This window comes from Mercenaria mercenaria, chromosome 4, assembly GCF_021730395.1.
Source record: "Mercenaria mercenaria strain notata chromosome 4, MADL_Memer_1, whole genome shotgun sequence".
Lineage (NCBI taxonomy): Eukaryota > Metazoa > Mollusca > Bivalvia > Venerida > Veneridae > Mercenaria > Mercenaria mercenaria.
In genome coordinates this window covers 26,345,257-26,365,060 of record NC_069364.1, presented here as the reverse complement: position 1 = coordinate 26,365,060, position 19,804 = coordinate 26,345,257, and the positions used below count along the sequence as shown (strand labels likewise).

The 19,804-nt window shown below is 37.4% G+C and overlaps 2 protein-coding genes across 4 annotated transcripts in view; both read right to left on the bottom strand.

Moving 5' to 3' along the window:
• Positions 1–19,804, bottom strand: part of LOC128556278 (uncharacterized) — a 192,714-nt gene that overhangs the window by 54,808 nt on the left and 118,102 nt on the right. The window lies entirely within an intron of this gene.
• LOC123551202 (brevican core protein-like) overlaps positions 1–19,804 on the bottom strand; it is a 90,156-nt gene that overhangs the window by 22,941 nt on the left and 47,411 nt on the right. For 2 of the 3 annotated variants that reach the window (XM_045339948.2, XM_045339946.2), the window contains exons 4-6: positions 15,826–15,934; positions 8,042–8,155; positions 1,605–1,702 (exon numbers count right to left, since the gene is read on the bottom strand). In XM_045339948.2, coding sequence (XP_045195883.2) covers positions 1,605–1,702; positions 8,042–8,155; positions 15,826–15,934 — 321 coding nt within the window. The remainder of the gene's footprint in view (positions 1–1,604; positions 1,703–8,041; positions 8,156–15,825; positions 15,935–19,804) is intronic. The other variant, XM_045339947.2, reaches the window with a different exon arrangement.

Sequence of the window (19,804 nt, the reverse complement as noted above, 5' to 3'; positions counted from 1 at the left end):
CCCAGGGAAATTTTTTTCCCTATATATGTCTATATAAACCATGTGACCCCCGGGGTGGGGCCATATTTGACCATTGGTGAAAATTTGAACAATCTTTGTAGAGGCCCACTAGATGATGCTACATACTGAAAATCAAAGCCCTAGGCCCTATGGTTTTGGACAAAGAGATTTTCGAAGTTTTTCCCTATATAAGTCTATATAAACCATGTGACTCCCAGGGCAGGGCCATATTTGACCCTAGGGGGATAATTTGAACAATCTTGGTAGAGACCCACTAGATGATGCTACATACCAAATATCAAAGCCCTAGGCCATGTGGTTTTGGACAAGAAGATTTTTAAAGTTTTTCCTTTCGGTTGCCATGGCAACCAGAGTTCTGCATTGCAATTAAATTCTTTGAACAGTTTTGAATGAGGACCAAAATTATCATAATTATTACAGGCACTTCTGTCTTATCATCTACAATGTTCAAGGTGATTGCACGATTCAACTGGTAGCCTCTTTCAATAAGGGTCTAACAAAAATGAATAACTATTTTTATCGCATGGTGCGGCAACTCTCCTTTGATCTTTCTGTTACGATAAATCCAGTAATTTACAGTTAAATGTCAACCTTTTGTGATAAGTGTGGCGATATATATCACCACAGTTTTCATCCTCCAATAGATTTAAAGAAAGTGGTAGCCATGTAACATGTGTATTTCACTTTATTTTGGGGAAAAGCTCAATTAGGCATTCTTGAATTCTGCAGGCGGAACTGCATGTTACTAGCACGGCTGGTTCCCTGTCCAGAGCTAAATGGAAAACAATCATTCCTACTCTGTAGTGAACGGCATACAATCTTTGCAATGAATTCTACTGTAAAATCAGATATTTTTGCTGGACTGAAAATTTGCAAATTTGAAAAATTGGAATTTCCCGTTCATTGGCAATGATAAATCTTTCCGAAATCATGTAAGCCACAGTAAAATATATATGTATGAAGATTCAAGTTTGCGACGATAAAATTTCAAGAATTTAAATTACCTAGCAAACATTTCTGATTTTACCTTAAAGAACTGGCATTTAGTATCAACTAGTAGAAATCTGGACATAATACCAGAAACTTGGACTGTGTACAGTTAACACTTTTATTAGTAATTAAACAAGAGCTGTCACTAATGGTGACAAATGCCCCCGCAACACCTTGACCTTTGACCTGGTGACCCCAAAGTCAGTAGGGGTGGTGTACTCAATAAGTACTATCAGTATGTAAAGTTTGAAGGTCCTGGTGCAGTGGTTTGCGAGTAAAGTGCCTTCATGCAAAAAGTTAACGTTGGCCCCTGTGACCTTGACCTTTGACCTGGTGACCCCAAACCCTTTCATTTCATTATTACAACTTGATGTTACATGACCCATAGATACAGGGCTAAGACACGTTTTTAATAGTGTTATGCCAACCAATACACATACATACAAAGGCAACTCTGCCCACCCCTCCATCACCCACCCAAAATTCTTTTTGGGCCACAACAACGCAGGGTTTATATTTGTTCATCGCGTAATTTAACATTGTTAAGGAACCGCTGGAACGATAACAATATATATAATAATGTGTGAACCTACAACAGCATCTATCCAGGTCTTCGATGTTGAACTAAACAAATAACAACTACCGCTGTTCAAGATCCATCCAGGTGGACATGGTCCTTCTGCTGTAGAATCTGTTAATGAGGAAAGAAAACAAAACAATAATGTTTAATTTTTAAAAGGTACTGAATGTAAATTCTAGTTCAAATTTTGAGTATATTATGCATGATTTGCTACATGGTAATGTATAGTGCTTGATGAAATTTTGCTTGTTAAAATCTTCAATTTTTTACATTTTTAAAGGTCTTTAAATATCTAATTCAATAGAAGAAAACCATTCAGCCAAATTGCTAACATGTCTTCATTGCAGTTAATACCTTCCATGAAAAAGTGATTACGCAGACTTTTTATACCGTTTGTTTTAAATCATTATTCATTTTTGTAAGAACCTAGTTAGACCCTTATTGAAAACTAATTTTGGATATTTAAAATTCTTAACAAGTGGGTCAACCTAGATTGCTCACCTGAGTAATTGGGCATACAGCCTCAAGAGTGTTAACAGGCTTTTTCTTTTGATTTGACCTGGTGACCTAGTTTGTGACCCCCACATGACCAAAATTTGAACGTGGTGTAATATCAACAAGATAAACATTCTGACCAAGTTTCAAGAAGATAGGATCATAGTTGTGGCCTCTAGAGTGTTTACAAGCTTTTCATGCGAACTGAGCATGTGACCTAGTTCTTAACCCAGATTCGAACTTGACCTGGGGATCATCAAGATAATTCTTCTGATCAAATTTCATGAAGATAGGGTCATAATTGTGGCCTCTAGAATGTTAACAAGTGTTAATTTGAGTGGATGACCTAATTTTTGACCCCACATGACCCAGTTTCAAACTTGGCCTTGGAGTCATCAAGATAAACATTCTGACATTTCATGAAGATAGGGTCATAAATGTGGCCTATAGAGTGTAAACAAGCTTTCCCTTTGATTTGAGAGGGTGACCAAGATTTTAACCCCACATGACCCAGTTTCGAACTTGACTTTGGAATCATCAAGATAAACATTCTGACAGTTCTCAAGAAAATAGGGTCATAAATCTAGAGTGTTAACAAGCTCTCACTTTTATTTGATTGGGTGACATTGTTTTTGACCCCACATGACTCAGATTCTAACTTGACATAGGGGTCTTCAAGACAAATATTCTGACAAATTCTCAGGAGTTTCGAACTTAAAATGTGGTCTCTAGAGTGTTAACAAGAGTTTCCTTTGATCTGGCCCAGTGACCTAGTTTTTGACCCCACATGATGAAGTTTCAATCTTGGCCAAAAGATCATCAAGATAAACATTCTAAACATTCTAACCAAGTTTCATGAAGACCAGGTCATAAATGTGGCCTCTAATAAGTCTATATAAAACTTGGGACCCCCAGGGCAGGGCCTCTTTTCATCCAAGGGGTAAAATTTGAATAATTTGGTTGAGGACCATAAGACAATGCTACAAACCAAATATCAAAGGTCTAAGTGTTGTGGTTTCAAACAAGAAGATTTTTAAACTTTTTTTTCCTATATAAGTCCATGTTAAATTTGGGACCCCCGGGGCTGGGCCATATTTGACCCTAGGGGGATAATTTGAACAATCTTGGTAGAGGAGCACTAGATGATGCTACATACCAAATATCAAAGCCCTAGGCCATGTGGTTTTGTACAAGAAGATTTTCAAAGTTTTCCCTATATAAGTCTAAATAAACCATGTGACCCACGGGGCGGGGCCATATTTGACCCTAGGGGGATAATTTGAACAATTTTGGTAGAGGACCACTAGATGATGCTACATACCAAATATCAAAGCCCTAGGCAGTGTGGTTTTGTACATGAAGATTTTCAAAGTTTTCCCTATATAAGTCTATATAAACCATGTGACCCCCAGGGCGGGGCCATATTTGACCCTAGGGAGATAATTTGAACAATCTTTGTAGAGGACCACTAGATGATGCTACATACCAAATATGAAAGCCCTAGGCCATGTGGTTTTGTACAAGAAGGTTTTCAAAGTTTTCCCTATATAAATCTATACAAGAGGGCCATGATGGCCCTATATCGCTCACCTGAGTACCATTGCTTTAACCAAAAAGAAAAAAAAATTCTTACAAGGTACAGATTATGTCAAAATACACCTAAAAATTGGAGGTACCATCCATGTTGTACCACAGTAAAATGGTCTCGGTTCTTGCCTACGGCCAATAATAAAAAAGTTACTAAATAAGCTATTTATAGTAACATAAAAGGGAAGTGATTAAAAAAAATTATTGTAAGTGAACAAAAGAAGGATCTGCCTAATAAAAACAAGAGCACTGCAATGCAACGCAAATGCAGAGCAATATACAAACAAAACAAATTCATATGACCTTTGACCCCTAACTGTGACCTTGACCTTGAAGTGAGCCATTAGAAACATGCACTCTGCACATCGTTTCAACGAGGTGAACATATGTGTCAGGTTTCCTTGAAATCCTTCAAGGTGTTCAAGAGTTACAGAGCGGAAGGGAAATTGCTAACCAACAGACAGACAGATGGACACCGTGGTGAAAACAGAACACGTCCCTTCGGGCGTATAAAAAGGAATCGAGATCTTATGGTTAAAATTAAATCATAAATGAAGCTGCTATTGTGCAGACAAGGTCAAAATTGCTAATTCTGGCCCTTTCAGGGGCAATAACTTTGGAACCTAATAAGGGATCTGGCCGGTTCAAGAAAGGAAATAAGATCTTATGGCGACACAAGTTTTGTGCAAGTTTGATTAAATTCAAATCATAAAGGAAGCTGCTATTGTGCAGACAAGGTCAAAATAGCTAATTTGGGCCTATCAGGGGCCATAACTCTGGAACCCATAATGGAAACTGACCAGTAAACCAAGATCTTGTGGTGATACAAGTTGTGTGCAAGTTTGGTTAAAATCAAATCATAAATGAAGCTGCTATTGTGCAGACAAGGTCAAAATAGCTAATTTTGGCCCTTTCAGGGCCCATAACTCTGGAACCCATACTGGGATCTGGCCGGTTCAAGAAAGGAACCAAGATCTTATGCCAATACAAGTTTTGTGCAAGTTTTAATTAAATTCAAATCATAAATGAAGCTGCTATTGTGCAGACAAGGTCAAAATAGCTAATTCTGGCCCTTTCAGGGGCCGTAACTCTAAAACCCATAAAGGAATCTGACCAGTTCAAGAAAGGAACCAGAATCTTATGGTGATACAAGTTGTGTGCAAGTTTGGTCAAATTCAAATCATAAATAAAGCTGCTATTGTGCAGACAAGGTCAAAATAGTTAATTTTGGCCCTTTCAGGGGCCATAACTCTGGAACTCATAATGGGATCTGGCCAGTTCAAGAAAGGAACCGAGATCTTATGGTGATACAAGTTGTGTGCAAGTTTGGTTAAAATAAAGTCATAAATGAAACCACTATTGTGCAGACAAGAAATTGTTGACGAACGCACAGACGACGGGTGATCACAAAAGCTCACCTTGTCACTTTGTGACAGGTGAGCTAATAAACCATGTGATCCTCGGGGCGGGGCCATATTTGACCCTAGGGGGGTAATTTGAATAATTTTGGTAGAGGACCACTAGATGATGCTACACACCAGATATCTCAGCCCTAGGCCCTGTGGTTTTGGACATGAAGATTTTTAAAGTTTTTCCTTTTGGTTGCCATGGCAACCAGAGTTCTGCATGGAATTCAATTCTTTGAACAATTTTGAAAGGGGGCCATCCAAGGATCATTCCTGTGAAGTTTGGTGTAATTCTGCCCAGTGGTTTTCAAGAAGAAGATTTTTGTAGAATTTGTTGACAGACGATGCACGACGCACTATGCACGACGCACATCAAGCGGTCACAATAGCTCACCTTGTCACTTCGTGACAGGTGAGCTAGAAACAAAAAAGTAGGTCAGTAGGTCAAGGTTACAGTCAAGTGACCCCTAATTACTTATGGTTATAAGGTAATTATGATTAAACAATCTAGGAAATATGATCAGATAATTTATGAAGTATTTTTTCCTACATAACTCATATAACAAGAGCTGTCAGTTGACAGCGCGCTCGACTACTTTTAGTGCTTGTCGATAAGACAAAACTTTTGTTAGTAAAAACACAACAGGTTTATGGGGGTTGCTTTCCCTAAAAGAGATGTTAATAGTAAAGAAGTAGTTTAAGTTTCAGGTGAATACCTTTGGTAGTATTCACAATATTGAACTTTACAAAAATTTAAAGAACAATTCTAAAGTAAAAGTGGCATAAATCTGTAAAAAACAAAACAGAATTATGGGAATTGCTTTCACAGGTGGAGATATTGATAGTAAATATGTATTTCAAGTTTCAACTCAATACCTTTGATAGTATTTAAAATATTGGGCTTTATAAAAAAATTTAACCAATATTCTGTCGAAAAGGGGCATAATTCAGTTAAAATGATTGATACAGTTGCCTTCTCCTGTTTAAAGATTGGGGTCATGATGGTAAACAAGTATGCAAAATATGAAAGCAATATCTCAATGGACTTTGAAAATATTTGGGGTGGTACGCAAACTTTAACATTACAATAGGCATATTCTAAGTCGAAAAGGGGCCATAATTCAGTCAAAATGCTTGATATGGTTGCCTCCTCCTTTTTACAGACTGGGGTCATGATGGTAAACAAGTATGCAAAATATCAAAGCAATACCTCAATGGACTTTGAAAATATATGGGGTGGTATATAAACTTTAACATTTGTGTGATGCTTATGCTTACGAGGACGCCGGGGCTAGTAGGACAGCTCCACTATCACTATCGAGCTAAAAACTGTGACCCTCGGGGCGGGGCCTCTTTTCACCCCAGGGGCATAATTTGAGCAATCTTGTTAGAGAGTCACTAGGCAATGCAACATACTGAATATCAAAAGCCTAGGCCTTGAACTTTCAGTCAAGAAGATTTAAAAAAAAATTTCCTACATAAGTCTATGTAAAACTTGGGACCCCCAGGGCAGGGCCTCTTTTTACCCCAGAGGCATAATTTGAACAATCTTCGTAAAGAACCAGTAGGCAATGCAACATACCAAAAATCAAAAGCCTAGGCCTTGCAGTTTCAGACAAGAAGATTTAAAAAAAAAAATTTCCTATATAAGTCTATGTAAAACTTGAGACCCCAGGGCAGGGCCTCTTTTCACCCCAGGGTCAAAATTTGTATAATCTTGGTAGAGAACCACAAGGCAATGTTACATACCAAACATCAAAGGCCTAGGTCTTGTGGTTTCAGACAAGAAGATTTTTAAATTTTTTTCCTATTTAAGTCTATGTTAAACTTGAGAACCCCTGGGGCGGGGCCTCTTTTCATCCCAGGGGCATAATTTGAATAATTGTGGTAGGGAACCAAAAGGCAATGCTACATACCATATATCAAAGGCCTAGGTCTTTTGGTTTCAGACAAAAAGATTTTTTAAGTTTTTTCCTATATAAGGTCTATGTAAAATTTGGGACTCCCGCGACGGGGCCTCTTTTCACCCCAGGGGCATAATTTGAACATATTTATAGAGGACCATTAGATGATGTTACATGCCAAATACTGAAGCTCTATGCCTTGTGGTTTTGGACAAGATTTTCTATTTATTTATTAATTTATTTGGGTTTTACGGCGCACCAACACAGTATAGGTTATATGGCGCCAAACACAACTACAAATTTTGGTTCCACATCTCATTTACATGGAAATAAAAACATGAGGTATGGAATCAAAATTTGCATACCTGCTGGAATCACAGAGTTACTGCAAAACCAAGTGTTAAGACCCTATTAGTCGCCTCTTACGATCATGCAAGGGTAAGGCAGTGGTTCCAATTCTTTTTATACACAGATCGTCCCAGAACCACATGGGGTTTTTCAAACTTTTCCCAATATAAGTATATGTAAACCATGTGACCCCCAGGGCGGGGCCATATTTGACCCTAGTGGGGTAATTTGAACAACCTTGGTAGAGGACCACTAGATGATATTACATACCAAATATAAAAGCCCTATGACCTGTGGTTTTGGACAAGAAGATTTTTAAAGTTTTTCCTTTCAGTTGCCATTGCAGCCAGAGTTCTAAATGGAATTCAATTCTTTGAAATTTTTTTAAAGAAGACCATCCAAGGAATATCCCTGTGAACTTTCATCAAAATTGGCCTGATGGTTTAGGAGATGTTGTTTAAAGGAAAGTGTTAACGGATGGATGACGGATGGACGAACGCCAGACGGTGAGCGATCGCAATAGCTCACCCTGAGCCTTTGGCTCAGGTGAGCTAAAAATCAAGTTATTTAGTGTAAATGTTAGCAAAAACTTTGCCATCACATAATGAAAGAAACAAAGTAAAATGTTTAATGTAAATTACAAGCGAACCTGTTCAGTTTCTGTAAAGATAATAAAATTGAGTGACATTTTATCATGTAAATGCACTTACCTGAACAATTTGTACCAGTAAAACCAGTTTCACATATGCATGTAAATGTACCATTCTCATTATCAATACATGTGCCATTGTTCAAACACGGGGAAGATTCGCAGATGCCAGGAGCTAAACAGTTACAAGAATAACTAGAAGCTATTATGTAAAAAAAATCATAGGCTTAGGAAGGTTTTCAAACTTGTGGGCCTCGTATAGGAAGAGTGTGAGGAGTGTCCCCATCTCGAAGTGAGGGTATGTGTGTCTCCCCCAAAAGTTTTCTATTTTAAAAAACAATTCCTGAATTCTGATGAGTTCTCAGAAAAGAAATCACCAACAAGTTTCAAGTCACTACATTTAGTTTTTAAGTTATGCTCTGGACATGAAATATGATGGGAACATTTCACCATGACCTTTGACCTACCACCCTGGTTATGCACCATGCATATCATCTCATCATCACCTACCTACATCTCAAATTTGAAGGCAATATCTTGAACAGATAATAACTTATGCTTCAGACACTAAATATGACAGACATATTTGACCTTTGAGCTCAATTTGTGACCTTGGTCTCAAACCTACTGACCCAATTCATTTGCTCTGCTCATCCTCTCATCACTACCTACTTACAGGTCAAGTTTGTAGTCAGTAATTTGAATGGTTACAAAGTTATGCTCCAAACACAAAATATGACAGACTTATTTGACCTTTGAGCTCAATTTGTGACTTTGACCTTTGAACTACAGACTGGTTCCTGTTCTCTGCACATTGTCTCACTGCCACCTACCTGCATGCAAAGCTTGACGTCAATACCTTGCATTGTTATTAAGTTATGATCCGGACACAAAATATGATGGACAATTTTGACCTTTTACATCGATTTGCAACCTTGACCTTTGACCTACAGAGCTAATTCAAGCACTCTGCAAATCGTCCTATCTCATCTACCTATTTGTCAAGTTTAAAGTCAACATCTTAAATGGTTTTGAAATTATACTCTGGACATAAATTATGTCAGAGGAATGGACAGACACACATACAGATGCAGGCGCCATCACATAATAAGTCCTGTTTTTCCAAAACGGGCGTATAAAATGTGAAACACTGAATTCTGGTGAGTTTTAGAATATTTTTATCCACATATTCTAAAAACAAGTTTAAATACTGCTTATTTATTGCACAATATGATATAAATATAGAGTACCCTGTGACAAGCTTTTATATCAAAATTTCTTATGAACAATGACCTTCCAGCACTCTTGTGTGGTAAGTCTCTGTTTCTTTATTGGGCACTTCCGTGACCAAGTGATTAAGGTTGCTGAATCAATTGCCCTCATCCAGTAAGGTTTAAGCCTCACTAAGGGCATTGAATTCTTCAAGTTAAGATGCTATCCAGCTGGCTAAGGGAATGTCGTTGGTTAAACCAAGTTGCCCACCTGTGATGAAAAAATGCACAGAGAGGCACCTGGGTCATCCTCCGCAATCAAAGCTTGAAAGTCGACATATTTCCTATAATTGTGTCAGTGCAATGTTAAACCCAACAACAAAGTATCTTTATCATAAAAAGTAGAGGACAGAAAGAGTGATAATTAGACAAGACTCTAGGCTTCTAAAATTTGAAATTTATTCTCCAGCAGATAATCTATTTAAATAGTTGTTCCCAATATTTTGCGAAAGTTTTAGTGAATTGCAAAATCATATTTTTCTAAGATGGGGTCTAATATGGAGATGATACATCTATATGGTTGATGATGTCTTTGCATTGAAATGTTTGGATTTTCAGGTATTAGATCCATAACAGTGTACCTCCTTGAAGAGTATTCAATTCCTACTATAAACCTACTTTGACTTAGATTGGCATAGGTTCAAGCCCAACGGGGACCAATTTTTTTCCCTTATATTCCTTTTTTTCTAGTAAGATTTTACTTTTTTTCAAGACTTTTTATTGATTTATTGTACAAAAGTGGAATTTTTTCTTTTGATAAATGATTTCTTCCTGTTCAAAGTGAATTTACCTTAGAAAACAGAAGGGGGCAGCGGTAGCTAGACATCTTTGAAAATACTGAGTTACATGTGTTAAAAGTTCTCTGTTTTGCCTTTACTCTTTAGATTACATATTGTGGAAGAAATGTAGGTTGGTTTTACTTCTGCCCCAAGGTTATTTTTGAATGAAGTGAGCAAGATTTAAAACTGTCCCACAGAACTCGACTTTAATTTTTCAAGGTTGGAGTTAAAATTCCGTCTCATTAAATCCTTTTACTTTAGGCACCCTAGAAAAAACTATATTGATAGTTTTATTTTGTGTTTTGTAATTGTTTAACAATAGTTTGATGTTTCTTTTATCAAAATTAATGGTAAAATGAATTTTCTGCAAACGTTTTGGACTTTGGCCATCACTCTGATATTTGTCTCTACTTGAGCTTGAGCTTGAGGAATTATCTTAAATTATACAAAATTTATAAAAATCGGCGCGGTAAAAGTTGTTGAAAAATTGCAACACAGTGCAAAACAAGGTCAACTTTAAGAATATACCAAGCGAATGCCATTTTTTAATACCTTAAGGTAATTTTTACAAATGATTTGCCAAAAGACTAAATATATTCATAGAAAACAGTACAGATGGGCATACTGTATAAATGAGAAGTAGCACTGTCACAAGAGTGACGAATAATACCCCCACAATACGGCCTTGTCACAATATGGCAACCATAAGAAAGGAATGGCCACAAGAAGGTGCAATTGTTTTAATAGCATACAAAATATTTAAGGTTGGAAATTATCGATAAGGACAAGCGTAAAAAAATTAGTCCTGGCCATGGTTGATAACTACATGTATGTGAAAAATTTGTGGTTTGTAGCCAATGTCAAAGTCGAACTTGTCCTATATTTGATGATGTTACTCCTGTTACACCTGTGTATCAAAAATTATTAAAATCTGTCAACCCTTTCATGACATGAGTTTGGCAAATTTTAAGTTGGGAAGGGTCCATAACTACGTCAAAAGCTATCTACACACCAAACCAGCTGACTAAAATATTGAGCAGAAACCATCTTTCAATTTTAGCAACAGTAACCCAAAACACAATCCAAACTATATGCTTGCTATAATAAAAAGTTTGGTGACAGTCAATCCTATAACTAATGTTTTGAACTGGAAACCACCTTTTTTATGATAACAGTAGAAATCATTTTTTTCTTCTATTTGTTTTTGTGACCTTGACCTTACTGTATCTAAATGACTTTTCATTACAATACTAGAATTATCCATTGGACACTCAGATGCCCCAACATACTGTGTCATCCTCTAAACAGCAAAGTTTTGAGTACAGACCATCTTTACATGAAGGATGTTTGACTAAAAGTTTGAAGCAAATTGCATTCAGATAAGGTTGTGCATCTGAGCACCTTTGAATCCATTCCTTCAAAAAAATGTATGAGAAGTTGAACACACCAAATTTCATTATGGCTTATTTTGCGAAATCAAGAAAGGGCCATAATTCTAGCAAAAATAATTCCATTATTTATGGTCATCTTCACAGAAGGTCGTTCACCTGTGATACATTCAAGCATATCCTTTCAATAGAGTTTGATGTTTTGGACATACTAGATTTTACTCTATATTCTATATATAGCAATATTATCAAAGGGCCATACCTGTAGTAAAATAGTCATAGCAAATTTCCTTCCTTTATGGTCATCTGTACTTGAAGCTTGTTCATCTGTGAAAGTTTAAAGCAAATCAGGCCAATAGTGTGGGAGGAGTTGGACACACAATATTTTCCCCTAAATTCTATAATATTATATAAATTATCAAAGGACCATAAGTGCAGTGAAATAGTCAGAGAAAATAAAATCTTCCTATATGATCATCTGCACATCAAGCTTATTCATCTGTGGAAGTTGAAAGAAAATCAGGCTAATAGTGTGGCAGGAGTTGGATTTTTCTCTTTATTCTATATAGCAAAACTATCAAAGAGCCATAATTGAGGTAAAAAAGGGTAACAGAAACAAGACCTGTCCGTAAGACAGCACGCTCGACTTTTCTTAGTGCTTGACTCTGAATAAGAGCTTTACTCTGTCAAAATTCAGATCAGGGTAATGTGGATTGTTTCTCCTGGTGTAGACTTTGATAATAAATAACAGTTTCAAGTCAAAAGCTTTGAAAGTAACAGAGATAGTTGACTATATCAAAAACTTTAAAAGTTCTAAGTTAAAAAGGGGCATACCTTTGTCAAAATTCAAATCAGAGTTATGGGAGTTGTTTCTCCTGGTGTAGACTTAGATAGTAAATAACTGTTTTGAGTTTCAAGTCAAAAGCTTTAATAGTAACAGAGATATTTGACTTTATAAACAAGAGGGTCATGATGACTCTGGATCACTCACCTGAGTAAATTGAGCTATATGTTTCAAATGTCAAACTGATGATAAAATATTAAGAAAGTCAGTAGGTCACATTCATGGTCAATGAAATTCAGTTTTACGATTTTTGTGCAAAACTGTGTATGTCATCAAAATTTCAAGGCTGTATATTAAAAAACAAAAAAGTGGGTCAGTATTTTGTTTGTTTTGGGTTTAACGCCGTTTTTCAACAGTATTTCAGTTATATAACGGCGGGCAGTTAACCTAACCAGTGTTCCTGGATTCTGTACCAGTACAAACCTGTTCTCCGCAAGTAACTGCCAACTTCCCCACATGAATCAGAGGTGGAGGACTAATGATTTCAGACACAATGTCGTTTATCAAATAGTCACGGAGAACATACGCCCCGCCCGAGGATCGAACTCGCGACCCCGCGATCCGTAGACCAACGCTCTTACCTACTGAGCTAAGTGGGCGGGCAAAGTGGGTCAGTAGATCAAGGTCACAGTCAAGTCACATCATATTACTTGGGGTCATCAGGTAATTATAATTAAACAGTCTTGGAAATAGGATCAGATGATTTTTTAAGTATTTTTCCTATATAACTCACATAATAAATAAGTGACCCCAGGCGGGGCCTCTTTTAACTCAAAGGGCATAATTTGAACAATTTTGGTAGAGGACTACTAGACAATGCATCATACCAAATATCAAAAGCCTAGGTGGTATGGTTTCAGACAAGAAGATTTTTAAAGCTTTTTCCTATATAAGTTTATATAAAACTTGGGACCCCCAGGGCATGGCCTCTTTTCACCCAAGGGGTACAATTTGAACAATGTTGGTTGAGGACCATAAGACAATGCAACAAACCAAATATCAAAGGTCTAAGTGTTGTGGTTTCAGACAAGAAGATTTTTAAACATTTTTTCCTATATACGTCTATATAAAACTTGGGATCCCCGAAGTGGGGCCATATCTGACTCTAGCGGGATAATTTGAACAATCTTGGTAGAGGACCACTAGATGATGCTACATACCAAATATCAAAGCCCTAGGCCATGTGGTTTTGTACAAGAAGATTTTCAAAGTTTTCCCTATGTAAGTCTATATAAACCATGTGACCCCCGGGGCGGGGACATATTTGACCCTAGGGGGATAATTTGAACAATTTTGGTAGAGGACCACTAGATGATGCTACACACCAGATATCAAAGCCCTAGGCCCTGTGGTTTTGGATAAGAAGATTTTTTCCTTTTGGTTGCCAAGGCAACCACAGTTCTGCATGGAATTCAATTTTTTGGATAATTTTGAAAGGGGGCCACCCAAGAATCATTCCTGTGAAGTTTGGTATAATTCTGCCCAGTGGTTTTCAAGAAGATTTTTTTAGAAATTGTTTACGCACGACGCACAACGGACATCAAGCGGTAACAATAGCTCACCTTGTCACTTCGTGACAGGTGAGCTAAAAACTTTAACCAGAAAATTACAAGTTAAAAAGGGGCATAATTCTGTAAAAATTCAAACCAGAGTTATGGGGATTGTTTCTCCTGGTGCAGACTTAGATAGTAAATAAGGATTTTAAGTTTCAAGTCAAAAGCTTTGATATTAACAGAGATATTTGATTTTATCAAAAACTTTAACCAACGGTTTAGCCGACTCCGACACTGATGCCTATGCCAATGCTGACACCGGGGCAAGTGCAATAACTTTACTTTTTCTTCGAAAAGTTGAGCTAAAATATTGTTTCTTTATGGTTATCTGCACATCACGCTCCTTTATCTGAAAATTTTTGAAACATTAGGCTAACAGTGTGGGAGGAGTTGAATTAAAGATTTAGGGACATACCAACGAACAGACAGCGGCAACGCTATATGCCCCCAACATAAGTGTGGGAACATAAAAAGTAAGAGCCAGATCAGATTTCAAACAACAACATATTGGTTCAAGATTACAAAAGGATCAATAGACCAATGCTTAATCCCACTGTGCTTTAGTAGAATTTTTTCAAACATGCAGATTAGACAAGTTATGCTGATCTTGAACTTCATCTCTTTGAGCCCATTAAAAAACCCATCCTTGGTTTATCTATAAACAACCGAGAGGTCAAATTTGATTTCAATACATCAATTTTAACTAAATCTATTGAACAAAAACTGTTTTTAATATTTTATGTAACAGTGACCTTGGCCTTGATTCCACTGAACCCAAATGGTTCTACTATGCACAACCTACAAGCAAAATTTCATTCCAATGCCTGAATCAAAATTATATAGCCAAAACCGAAGTCTTACGCTGCACGCCCACACAATAACACTTGCCATTTTCCGAATCCTGCAATCTCAATGCAAAGACATCAACCATGATAGAAATGGACTGCCACCATATTAAAAACAAGAGCTGTCACTATAAGTGACAAATGCTCCCAAAGCATGCCCAAGAATGCTATAGCTGTCTGCACAAAATATGCCAGAATAGTTTAGGTGTGAATTTGAATAATAAATACTAGTATGTCCAAAAGTGACCTTGACCTTGGAGCTAGGGGTCTGGGTCCTGCGCATGATAAATTAACTCATTATGGGCAACATTTGTGCCAAGTAATTTTAAAATCCCTTGATAAATGGCAGAGTTATTGATCATAAAAGAAACAGATCATGATAACCACTGATTTCTAAGTGTGACCTTGATCTTACAGCTAGGGGTCTGGGTCCTGCACATAACATGTCATCTCATTATAGGGAACATTTATGTCAGGTAATTTTAGAATCTCTTCATCGATGGCAATTTTATGGACCGGATAAGAAACAGACCATGTTAACATTTAACCTGTAGTGTGACCTTGACCTTAGAGCTAGGGGTCTGGATCTTACACATGACACCTCGTCTCATTATGGGGAACATTTATGCCAAGTAATTTCAAAATCCCTTGATGAATGGCAGCGTTATGACTGGACACGAAACAGACCCTGTTAACTTTTGACTTCTAATTGTGTCCTTTACCTTGGAGCTAGGGGCCTGGGTCTTGCGCTTGACACATCATCTCATTATGGTGAACATTAATGACAACTTATTTCAAAATCCCTTCATGGATGGCAGAGTTACATCCCAGACAAGAATTTACACGGATGGATGGATGGACAGTGCGATTTTAATATACCCACTTTCGGGGGCATAAAAATATGATTTTGCAATTGATAAAGTAATATCAGTTGTTTTTCAGAATATATGGTTTTACCTAATATGGCCACCTTCAGGGGCATAAAAATTTGATTTTTCACTTGGAAAAATATCTATAGTTATCAGCAGTTTCTCAGAATATATGGTTTACCTATTTTGGAAAGTCTATTGTCTATTGCATTGCCTGTTAGGCACTTAGTTGCGCTAACAGAGTGACTTTTTGTAACTCTGTGTCCTGACTAAATGTTACAAAATTATACACTTACAGGGATAACATTTCCTTCCACTGTGACCCATTTCGCTTTCACTGGAACTAACTTCAGAACTTTTGCTTTCGCTGGAACTAACTTCTAAACAAATAGTACCTGGTGGGCACTGAAACATACAACAGTATAGGCAAATATATTACAGTATAGGCAAATATATCACAGTATAGGCAGATATATCATAGTACATTGTATAAGCAGATATATCACACAATACGCAGGAATAAAATATTATAGGCAAATATATCATAGTATAGTCAAATGTATCATAGCAAAGGCAGATAAACTACAACATAGGCAGATATAGCATAGTATAGGCAGATATAGCATAGTATAGGCAGATATAAGTATAAGGAGATATGCCACGGTATAGGCACATATAATATAATTGAGGCAGATGTACCACAGTATAAACAGAGATTCCAAAGTTACTAAGATACATCACAGAACAGGCACATGTACTACTGTACAGGCAGATATAATATAGTATAAGCAGATTTACCACAGTAAAGGAAATTAAATAACAGAATAGCACAGTATAAGCAGATCTACTACAGTAAAGGCAGAAACACCCCAACATACCACAGAAGAGGCAGATATACCCTAGTACTAGATGATTTACCATAGTTTAAGGATGTAGGATCGTTTTTTTTCTACCGTTAAGATTTTTTTCATACTCTGTGAGCTTGAAAAATATTAGTTTCTAAGACAAAGAAGAGAAGAACAAGAGCTGTCACTAATGGTGACAAATGCCCCCGCAGCACCTTGACCTTTGACCTGGTGACCCCAAAGTCAGTAGGGGTGGTGTACTCAATAAGTACTATCAGCACGTGAAGTTTGAAGGTCCTGAATGAAGTGGTTTGCATGTAAAGTGCCTTCATGCAAAAAGTTAACGTTGGGCCCTGTGACCTTTGACCTGGTGACCCCAAAGTCAGTAGGGTTGGTGTACTCATAAAGTACTATCAGCACGTAAAGTTTGAAGGTCCTGGGTGAAGTGGTTCACAAGAAAAGTGCCTTCATGCAAAAAATTAATGTTGGCCCCTGTGACCTTGACCTTTGACCTGGTGACCCCAAAGTTAGTAGGAGTGGTGTACTCAATAAGTACTATCAGCATGTGAAGTTTGAAGGTCCTGGGTGCAGTGGTTCGCGAGTAAAGTGCTTTCATGCAAAAAGTTAACATTGGCCCCTGTGACCTTGACCTTTGACCTGGTGACCCCAAAGTCAGTAGGGGTGGTGTACTCAATAAGTACTATCAGCAGGTGAAGTTTGAAGGTCCTGGGTGCAGTGGTTCGCGAGTAAAGTGCCTTCATGCAAAAAGTTAACATTGGCCCCTGTGACCTTGACCTTTGACCTGGTGACCCCAAAGTCAGTAGGGGTGGTGTACTCAATAAGTACTATCAGCATGTGAAGTTTGAAGGTCCTGGGTGCAGTGGTTCGCGAGTAAAGTGCCTTCATGCAAAAAGTTAACGTTGGCCCCTGTGACCTTGACCTTTGACCTGGTGACCCCAGTCAGTAGGGGTGGTGTACTCAATAAGTACTATCAGCATGTGAAGTTTGAAGGTCCTGGTTGCAGTGATTCGCGAGTAAAGTGCCTTCATGCAAAAAGTTAACGTTGGCCCCTGTGACCTTGACCTTTGACCTGGTGACCCCAAAGTCAGTAGGGGTGGTGTACTCAATAAGTGCTATCAGCAGGTGAAGTTTGAAGGTCCTGGGTGCAGTGGTTCGCGAGTAAAGTGCCTTCATGCAAAAAGTTAACATTGGCCCCTGTGACCTTGACCTTTGACCTGGTGACCCCAAAGTCAGTAGGGGTGGTGTACTCAACTATCAGCATGTGAAGTTTGAAGGTCCTGGGTGCAGTGGTTCGCGAGTAAAGTGCCTTCATGCAAAAAGTTAACGTTGGCCCCTGTGACCTTGACCTTTGACCTGGTGACCCCAAAGTCAGTAGGGGTGGTGTACTCAATAAGTACCATCAGCATGTGAAGTTTGAAGGTCCTGGGTGCAGTGGTTCGTGAGTAAAGTGCCTTCATGCAAAAAGTTAATGTTGTGACTAACGAACGAACTAACGGACGGACAGTTGAAAACTAATATGCCTCCCTTCAGGGGCATAAAAAGCACAGGTCATCAAACTCGTTTTAATCTTATAGGGCATTTTCTTCATGCACTGCTTAAGCATTTCTGAAATTTTGTAAAATTGAAAAAATGGTGGTACTTTATAAAACATATAATATCCCACTTAATGTTAAAGGGATATCAGGTCTTACAGCTTAATATGAATACATAGAGGATATTTATTTGTTTCAGTGAAATATCAATTTTATGTCACAAGTGAGCATCAAAAACTGATATTTTCATGAGTGGTGTAGCCACGAGTAAAAATGACTTTTTTGGTGCTCACGAGTGAAATAAAATTGATATTTCACTGAAACAAACAAATTTTCTTTTTATTTCATTTTTACTTTTGTTGCGTAATTTATAAAATGTCGAAAATCGCGGGAAAGGTCTGCAGAAAGCATAACACAAATGATGTCATTTTAATGACGTCATCGTCATTATGGTCCCCTGTATTCATAACGCTCGGTATACAATTTGATTTCAATCGCGACGGAAGACCGGAACAAGTTCGGCAGAAACAGTGAAAAATAAAAATGATAATCTACTGTTTCAAAACTGTGGATTACCACTTTTTAATTATTTCACCGAGAAACTCTATAATTCACTGGAAAACATAAAATACAAGGTGATATCAGTATTATACACTGACTAGATATGAAAACGCAACAAATATTATGCCTTAATATATTTTTTACTTAACAAAAAGCATCACCTTGAAATGTTCAAAACATACACATCTCGATACTCTATACCCATTATGTTCAAATTTAGTCATCACGTATACAGATCATAAAATTAACACAATGGGTATAGAGTATTGAGATGTGTACATGTTGATCATTTCAAGGTGATGCTTTTCGTAGTAAAAATATATTCAGGCTTAATGTGTGTTGCGTTTTCATATCTCGTCAGTGTATAAGCACAAATGTCACTAACAAATATCTTTCATTTTTATATGTTGACATTACCCCACTCACCTTATTTTCAATGAAAAAAACTATTTAAATGTACAAAAAAAATCTGACGTCGAGATCTTAAAAATATTTTGCAGCTTTAATGACACGCAAAAATGCTTCAAAATGGAAAGAAAAAAAGTTGGGGTTACCCAAATTTCACAACAAGTAGAATCTGTTTGCTTAAATGGTACATAATTAGCCATATTTGAATTATTTAGCATTAATATTTTGTTAAAAATTTGTAAGAAAGAAATATTCGAAGAAACATTTTTCAGAATGGCGGTTATCTTGAAAAAAAACAACAACAAGAGCTGTCACTAATGGTGACAAATGCCCCTGCAGCGCCTTGACCTTTGACCTGGTGACCCCAAAGTCAGTAGGGATCGTGTACTCAATAAGTATTATCAGCATGTGAAGTTTGAAGGTCCTGGGTGCAGTGGTTCGTGAGTAAAGTGCCTTCATGCAAAAAGCTAACGTTGTGACGAATGAACGAACTAACTTAAACTAACGAACGAATGGACGGACAGTTCAAAACCAATATGCCTCCCTTCGGGGGCATAAAAACAAAAACGCACGTACATCCTTAAGCAGACACGCCGTAGTATAGGCTGATATACCATAGTTCATGCAGACATATCATAGTATATGCAGATAAACGATGGCAGAAGCAGATATATCAAAGTACAGACAGATGTACCACATTACTGGTGGATAAACAACAGGCACAGACAGATATAGGCCTATATGCCATAGTATAGTTAGTGCAGGGCCTATACTGTTGGCCAGTATACTACATTACAGTCAGATATACTACTCCCCCTTTTTTCAACTGAACATCTGACATCACATGAAAACCATTTATTTTCCATACATGGCAAAAGTCTTTTTATTTTATGTTTCAGTTTTATGAC